The following is a 7,803-nucleotide window of genomic DNA, read 5'->3' as shown; positions in this document are numbered from 1 at the left end:
GTTTATTTTCTTTCTGTTGCGGTGTAAGTTCTTGCACTTTTTGGAATTTCAATGGCTTTACCCCGACCTCATTTTTCAATATTTGCGAATGGAATATTGCGATATGTTCAGCTCAGTAGCCATTTTTCGGACACAGCGACGCGGGTTTCGATCAAGTCGATTTTTTACTTTTCGATCCATGTCTGCTCATGTTGCTGTTTTCTTCCGTGCACTTCCTTGACGTCGCTTTTTTACTTTTCGATCCATGTCTGCTGATGTTGCTGTTTTCTTCCGTGCACTTCCTTGACGTCGCGCTACGCTACCAGTATCACGTTAACGAGCGTTGGTACGAGACACAAGAGATTTATTCACATTTAAATACTGGAGTGCTCTAACGATAGCCACTTGTGGTTTTCCAGCCAAACATAAATGCACACTATTACGGTTGAATTCCATCACGAATATTTTTTTTCTGGAAAATGGTCACCAAAATGCATTTATAGGCTTGTAAATAATATAATGAGCTGTCACTGGAATAATTTTAACAGCTGTCCGACGAGTGGCTTACAAATGACAGCAGTCTAAAGTTGGTTGCAGTTTTTTCATCTCACCCTGTAACCATATGCTTTCGTTGCAGTACCTGCTTGTTATCGTGGTGGATAAAACTCTCCCACTCAGGAAGGACAAACATTGTTTTAGAGAGGGAGGTCCAACGCTACAAGAGACTGCCTCTAGATCGAGAAACCTACCAGGCAGGTCTGAGAGGCATTCATACCGAAGAGGTCAGAGATGTCATCAACAATTATATGATGAATCATAAGACCACACCTCATCCATTGCAGGTGAACCAGGTAGTTTTGGCGGAATTGCGTTCAGGTTGGTGCAGTTATCTCAATTCATTTTGGTTGCGAATTGTCGAAGATGTGCGCAGCGTCTGTCCGGCGTATTATACAAGCCTGCCCAATACGCTGCACCTTTTCAATTACCCGGCCAAAACTACCTCACTCAGTTTAGAAGACTTCTGTTTACATACGACCAAAGTATTCGAATTTTTGAACGTGGAATTAGAACCAGATTAGCAGAAAACAAACACACCATGTATAACTTTTACAACAACGAAAAAATATAATATTTATATATATATAATATATAAATATAATAACGATAAAAGTTAAAGAAAATGTAGTTTAAGATGGTCTGATGTTTTTGGTCAAAATTGAGACTGAAAAAGTGTTGAAATATAACGTATTAAAAATGCAATTGATTTAACACAAATCACCGGCGTAACCAGAAATACTTTTAGAAACAATTTTTTGGGGAACAACAGACACAAATGGCCTTTCTCGAGCATTACAGAGGGGCTCCAAGGTTGCCCCTCTTTACAACGTCGTTGACCCCAACATGATAAATTAAAACAAGGCAATAATTATGCATTTTGCAAATGTATTTTATTTTATGTTGTTTTAATATTACTTATACATATGTATATTTTTAATTTTAAATGCAGCGAATTTATATGAAATTGTATAAGTAAACAAATGCCTTTTATTTGTGTGTATGTGTGTGTGTGTGTGTTTACACGTGTAACACATATGAAAATATACATATATAAAAATGCTATGATATATATCTTTTTGCATATATAACTTAAAACGAAATATAATAAATGTTTGTGTACATGTTTTACAACTACAATGAGGAGGAGGGGGGGTGGTTGATTTTGGGGAATAATGAACATTTATAAACAATTTATTCAATAAATATACATAAGTTGGGACAATACAATGAATGACGATGTCGCTGCATAATAATTATACATATAAATATTTATTTTTTTGTTTGTATTGAATTTACATTCATATTTAGGTACTGTATTGAAAAAAAAAATTGGATTGATTTTTTAAATAACTTGGCATAAGGAAAATCTTAGTACTTAAGACGGGTTTATATATGTCGAATGAAAATGGGTTTCAATTTTTTTTCAACTTTTTGTAATTTTTTTAATATTTAAATACAATTTGAAAAATTGAACAATTTACATAGAATTGGTATTTTTCTTTCGCATTAATTTTCTTTAGACATACAGAAACAGACCGTTAATATTATTTATGTTTTTGACAATGTTTGAGGTATGCTCGAGCAGTGTAGTTATTAAAAATATATATTTTTAGTGGATTGATTTTTTAAATAACTTGGCATAAGGAAAATCTTAGTATTTTAAAGACCTAATTATGTATGTCGAATGAAAATGGGTTTCATTTTTTTCAACTTTTGTAATTTTTTTAACATTTAAATACAATTTGAAAAATTGAACAATTTACATAGAATTGGTACTTTTCTTTCGCATTAATTTTCTTTTTACATACATAAACAGACCTTAAATATTATTTACGTTTTTGACAAAGTTTGAGGCATGCTCGGGCAGTGTAGTTATTAAAAAATATATTTTTTAGTGGATTGATTTTTTAAATAACTTGGCATAAGGAAAATCTTAGTATTTAAGACCTGTTTATGTATGTCGAACGAAAATGGGTTTCAATTTTTTTTTCAACTTTTTGATTTTTTTTTTAAATATTTAAATACAATTTGAAAAATTGAACAATTTACATAGAATTGGTATTTTTCTTTCGCATTAATTTTCTTTAGACATACATAAACAGACCGTTAATATTATTTACGTTTTTGACAAAGTTTGAGGTATGCTCGGGCAGTGTAGTTATTAAAAAATATATTTTTTAGTGGATTGATTTTTTAAATAACTTGGCATAAGTGAAATCTTAGTATTTAAGACTTGTTTATGTATGTCAAACGAAAATGGGTTTCAATTTTATAAATTTAAATATTTAAATACAATTTAAAAAATTGAACAATTTACATAGAATTGGTATTTTTATTTATTTTATTTATTTTCTTTAGACATACATAAACAGACCGTTAATGTTATTTATGTTTTTGACAAAGTTTGAGGTATGCTAGGGCAGTGTAGTTAGCAAAAAAAATATATATATATTATTTTTTACTATTATTGTAGTCAACGGTTTCGTTGAGTATGGTTTTCTTGATATTAACTTCAACTCATTTTGAAACCAACTCCAAATACTGTATTTTTTCTTGAAAGAAATTTTAGTTTATGAATAAAAGTGGGGAAAGAAACGAATTCATCATTCTTATTTCCCTCCAAAAAAAAATTCTTTCAAGAAAATGTTTGGTATCCGGCTCAGGTATCAATAAAAACTATTTTGACTACACAAACGATTTATCTTAATTTTAATAGCTATATATAAATTAACGAAAAATATGCATAAATACGTACAAAAAGATATGATATAGAATATATAAAAGAATAATGAACACTTTTTATTGTTGTTGCTTTTGTTTTGTTATATATAACAACTTTTGAAATGCATTAAGGAATTGTATTTGTTGAACGCTAGTGTCTCGGCTATTGTTTTATCATTGTTTTTGTTGTTATGTTTTTTTACTCTAAGGTAACACATTTCTAAAACTACTATTTCTTAAATAATATTTGAACTTATTTAACACGGATCATAAACAAACAAAAAAAAAATAATAAATAAATATTTAACTTTTACAACGGCTCTTGTTGAAAGTATTCATGATCTAGACAGGCCAATGCTGAGGGTCGTAAACGTAAATCATACGACAGCATTTGCTGCAAAAAATATAGAAAAACATGATTACAGATTAGCAAAGTTTTTAAATATATACGTTCATATGAATTTTAAAATATTTAATTTTATTACAAAGCTCTCGTTGCATACATTACAAACATTAGATGAGATTTAAAGACGACGCCGGAAGGCTGACAAAGTTCTTTAAAAGATAGCTGCCAAACTACGCTGTGCGACAAAATTCAACTGTTTCCTAAATGACTTGAGCTCTAAATATAAGACAATCGTTTTGAAACCGTGTATCGGAAATTAAAAAAAAATGGGGCGGGAAAGTTCGAGTTAAGATGAAAATAGTCAAGTTAAGATTCCTTGGAACCTATGCATTTTATGTACATTGAGTTTTTAACAATATTACAGGCAATGAAATCAAATTAATCCTCAAAGGAGTCGGTTGGGCATTAGATCAAAATATTCTACAGAATTGTCCGTCATAAAATTCGACAAAATATTTTTGAATAAACCAAAACCAGCCTAAAATGTTTAATGTACATATTTCAGTCAAAATTCGAAGCAACTCTATCTATTATGGGTCACGGGAGTCAGAAGCGTAATAAAAATCACTGCCGTCGTTTTGACAATGGTTATTTTAGGTTAAAGGATGCGCAGTTGTTTTAAGACAACTGCTCTACTTGAAGATCTGCTGGTCCATTATGTATATCCTAATTTGAAACGAAACAGAAGAGAGAAGTAGAGAAATTACAAGTAAAAATATTAAGTTCTGCGCGTGACGTACTTTTAATACTCTTCATCATTTACTAAAGAAAACATTTCAATCTGAGTTAAACGTTTTCCACTTTAAACTACAAATACCAGTAAGACCGTTGGATAATGCCGTTTAAATGAAAAATAGGTAAAAAACTTTTTAAGTTAAAAGGTTTTATGTTAAACATCCATTGCAATGTTTAAGATAAATATACTAAAAATCAAAAAATAATAAAATATAGATACAGTCGTGGGAATTATAAACATATGCATAGACTTGACTAAAATAAAACCGAGGGGCACTTCAATTGCATATATTGTAGAGAATTGACAGAATTACAGATGCAATTTCTAACTTTAAATCTTATTATTATACGCCATTTAGTGGCTGCGCCATCTTAAATATTGAACTTGTATAGTATAATGTATTCTTCTTGTCATGCCTTTTTATTTGATACCCATATTGGTGGAATTGATAAAAAAATGGTATCAGCCATTTGGTAGCGGCCGCCGTCTTGGATTTCAATTTTTTATATTATATTGTATTATGCTTTTTGAGCCCTTTCATTTGATACCCATATTGATGGGATTGATAAAACCTACGTTATCCGCCATTTTGTAGCGGCCGCCATCTTGGATTTATAATGATAATGAATAAACATAATTGTATTGTCACCAAAATCCGAAGTGTATACAAAATTTCAGATTAATCGGTTGTCAGGCAGAATTTGAATTGAATTTGAATTACTAAATTTGACCCAAGAATAAATAATAAATAAAAAATAAAACAAACGGGGTGAGCTAAATATAACCTTTTAAAATACCATATAGTGGGCCGTTATATGTGGGCCATACCAAAACGGGAAAGTCTATAGACTATTTTATACTTCAAGGATTGTCATCTACGAATATATATATATATATATATATATATATTATTGTTATTGAAATCCTAATGCTAAAACGTGAACTTAGATCCGCTTCCGAAAGTCTGGGTTCGAGCTGACACTCTTACCTTCCCATAATGCTACAATATGTGGTAGTACCTTTTTCGGGTTCAGAGATATGGGTCTTTCCACCAGCATAACCCGATTCTAACCAGTTCATTAATATATCGGGTAAGTGGATCCGAGTCTAGTCGGGGCCTTAAACCCGCACTTTCGGATAAAAAATCTGGGGTCCTGGGTACCGTTATGGGGGGGAGGCTATACAAAAGCGTGGACCCATATATACAATATTTCGCCAGCGAAGGTAGAACCCATTATGACTTAAAAATACAAATTTTTAGGCAAATCCGTGAAAAATATGGCGAAAATAACCGAATATTGGGAGGTACCGTTATATGGCGGCCATACCAAAACGTGGACCGATACGGTCTATCGAATATGACCCCTACTACTTTTGGGAATTTAGAACACGTTATGAATAGTTTGGAATTATTAGCGGATATTTTAATATGCCTAATAATGTAGAAAGCGTTTAGATCGACTAAGAGGCGATTCGACCGATCATAAATTTTGTCAATGGTTCCGTACGTCATGAGCGTACAATCATTTGCGAACGTTTTAGTAGCAAAATGTTTAAAGCCGTCCTTGAACTACTTGAATTCATTAAGCTATTGGAGAACGGATGCCTGATGAATTACCATGAGGAGGATCCCAGACGAGACAGTTGAAAAGGTGCTATGCAACGTCCCATGCGTTCAATCAGGAGACGTGGGATATTTGCTAGGATGGAGATATAAACCAGAACGTTCATCTCAGGCATAAATCCCATCATCATCTAGGAGTAAGGTAAATGAATCCCCTGGCTAAGTAAGTCACCCTCTTTGGGGAACTCCCTGTTTCACTTTACGGATATGCGACTTCTTGTGTTTGAATTCCATGTACGACTAGCGTCCACACATGAAGTTGACGGCCCACCGTTTTAAACATGGCCGAAGGGTAGTAGTATGCTCAACGTCCTAAACAGTATACGTGGTTGACGGTATTAAAACCTTTTCATAAATCAAGAGCCAACATAAATGTTCTATCGCACTACCTATTCTTGGTCAGTGAGTCAATATGTGTTGAAATGTCGTGAAAAAGAGTAAGAGTGCTGTCTTGCTTATATAAGCTGGGGCTTGGTTGCCGTAAAGCTCTCTCTGCTCCTGGAGAGGGGTATTGCCTCAATCATATCCGCTTCTGGCGGAAACGCTGAAATTAGCCCTAGCCAAGTAAGTCCAATCTACCAATCTTTAAGATAGATTAGTTCCAACTTTGCATAGTTCTTCCGACTGAAAAAAATGTTCGCTCCAAAAATCCTAATATTTTCGCAGTCAACAAATTTGCGAAAGAACGAAAACTACTATAGTTCCAAACTATTCACTACTGTTGAACAAATACTTACTGCCAGTAGATCATTTGCATATTCGCACAGGTTTGGACATAAATCCCTTGGTTGTTTGGGATGCCGCGCGGGAAAATGTTCTCGTGATAAGGAGATGGTTCTTGGCCACTGTTGAGCTGTTGGCCGGCCAGTTAATCTGGAAACAAATGATAGAAATTTTTTTAAAATACAGGAATTAAATATCGATTACATATTTATTCAAATTTAAATGTTTTGTGCAAACTATACTTTGTTTTTTAAATTTACTATCTAAATAGTCACTGCTTCAATAATTAATATGAATATTTATAATTAAGATGGACCTTCATTGCGGCTATCTTAAGAAATATATTAAACTATAGTTTGCACAATAAATAAATAACAAAGTACTAAACCCGGTATACACAGATGTATTTACTCACTCAAATATCCGATCCAGCTGATTTGCTTCTGATGTGCCGGGGAACAGAGCTTTACGTGAGAACATTTCCGCAATGATACATGCCGAACTCCAGATATCAACAGAACTATTATATGTTTGGGCCAACAGGACTTCGGGAGCACGATACCACAGTGTAACGACCACCGATGTTAGTTTCATTTCAAAATCATAAGTTTTGGCCAAACCGAAATCGGCAATTTTCAAATGTCCCTGGGAGGAAATTAAAAGATTTTGTGGTTTCAAATCACGATGTATGATACGATGTGAGTGAAGGAAATCAACACCGGTTAGCAGTTCACGTGAAAGACGCTGAAATGGCAAAAGATGGAAAGATATTAACAGAGATAATGATAATTGATAATGAGAGCTACTTACTTGTATTGTTGTGGGTGGCATTCCAGATTTGGGTAGACGTTCTATTAAATCCGAGAGATCTTGTTCTAAATGTTCAAATACCAGCAGAACCATTAACTGGCCTTCACGTTCCAGGAACTGGCATACCTCGAAGAGTCTAAAAATAAGAATTTTCAGATTGATTGTTTAATTATGAATTATTATTATCAAATATTATTATCATGAATTATTATCAAATATTATTGTTATTGAAATCGTAATACTAAA

The 7,803-nt window shown here is 32.9% G+C and overlaps 1 protein-coding gene across 3 annotated transcripts in view; it reads right to left on the bottom strand.

Moving 5' to 3' along the window:
- Positions 1–1,490: 1,490 nt before the first annotated feature.
- The window catches only part of LOC101892496 (cyclin-dependent kinase 4), a 28,864-nt gene continuing 22,551 nt past the window's right edge, over positions 1,491–7,803 (bottom strand). For all 3 annotated transcript variants that reach the window (XM_005183325.4, XM_020036686.2, XM_059125442.1), the window contains exons 4-7: positions 7,558–7,693; positions 7,163–7,491; positions 6,762–6,897; positions 1,491–3,652 (exon numbers count right to left, since the gene is read on the bottom strand). In XM_005183325.4, the coding sequence (XP_005183382.1) occupies positions 3,569–3,652; positions 6,762–6,897; positions 7,163–7,491; positions 7,558–7,693 (685 nt within the window). In that variant the 3' untranslated portion in view covers positions 1,491–3,568. The remainder of the gene's footprint in view (positions 3,653–6,761; positions 6,898–7,162; positions 7,492–7,557; positions 7,694–7,803) is intronic.

The sequence above is a fragment of the Musca domestica genome, unplaced genomic scaffold (genome assembly GCF_030504385.1).
Source record: "Musca domestica strain aabys unplaced genomic scaffold, Musca_domestica.polishedcontigs.V.1.1 10, whole genome shotgun sequence".
NCBI lineage: Eukaryota > Metazoa > Arthropoda > Insecta > Diptera > Muscidae > Musca > Musca domestica.
Note: the sequence above shows the minus strand (reverse complement) of the source record. Positions and strands in the feature narration are given on the sequence as shown.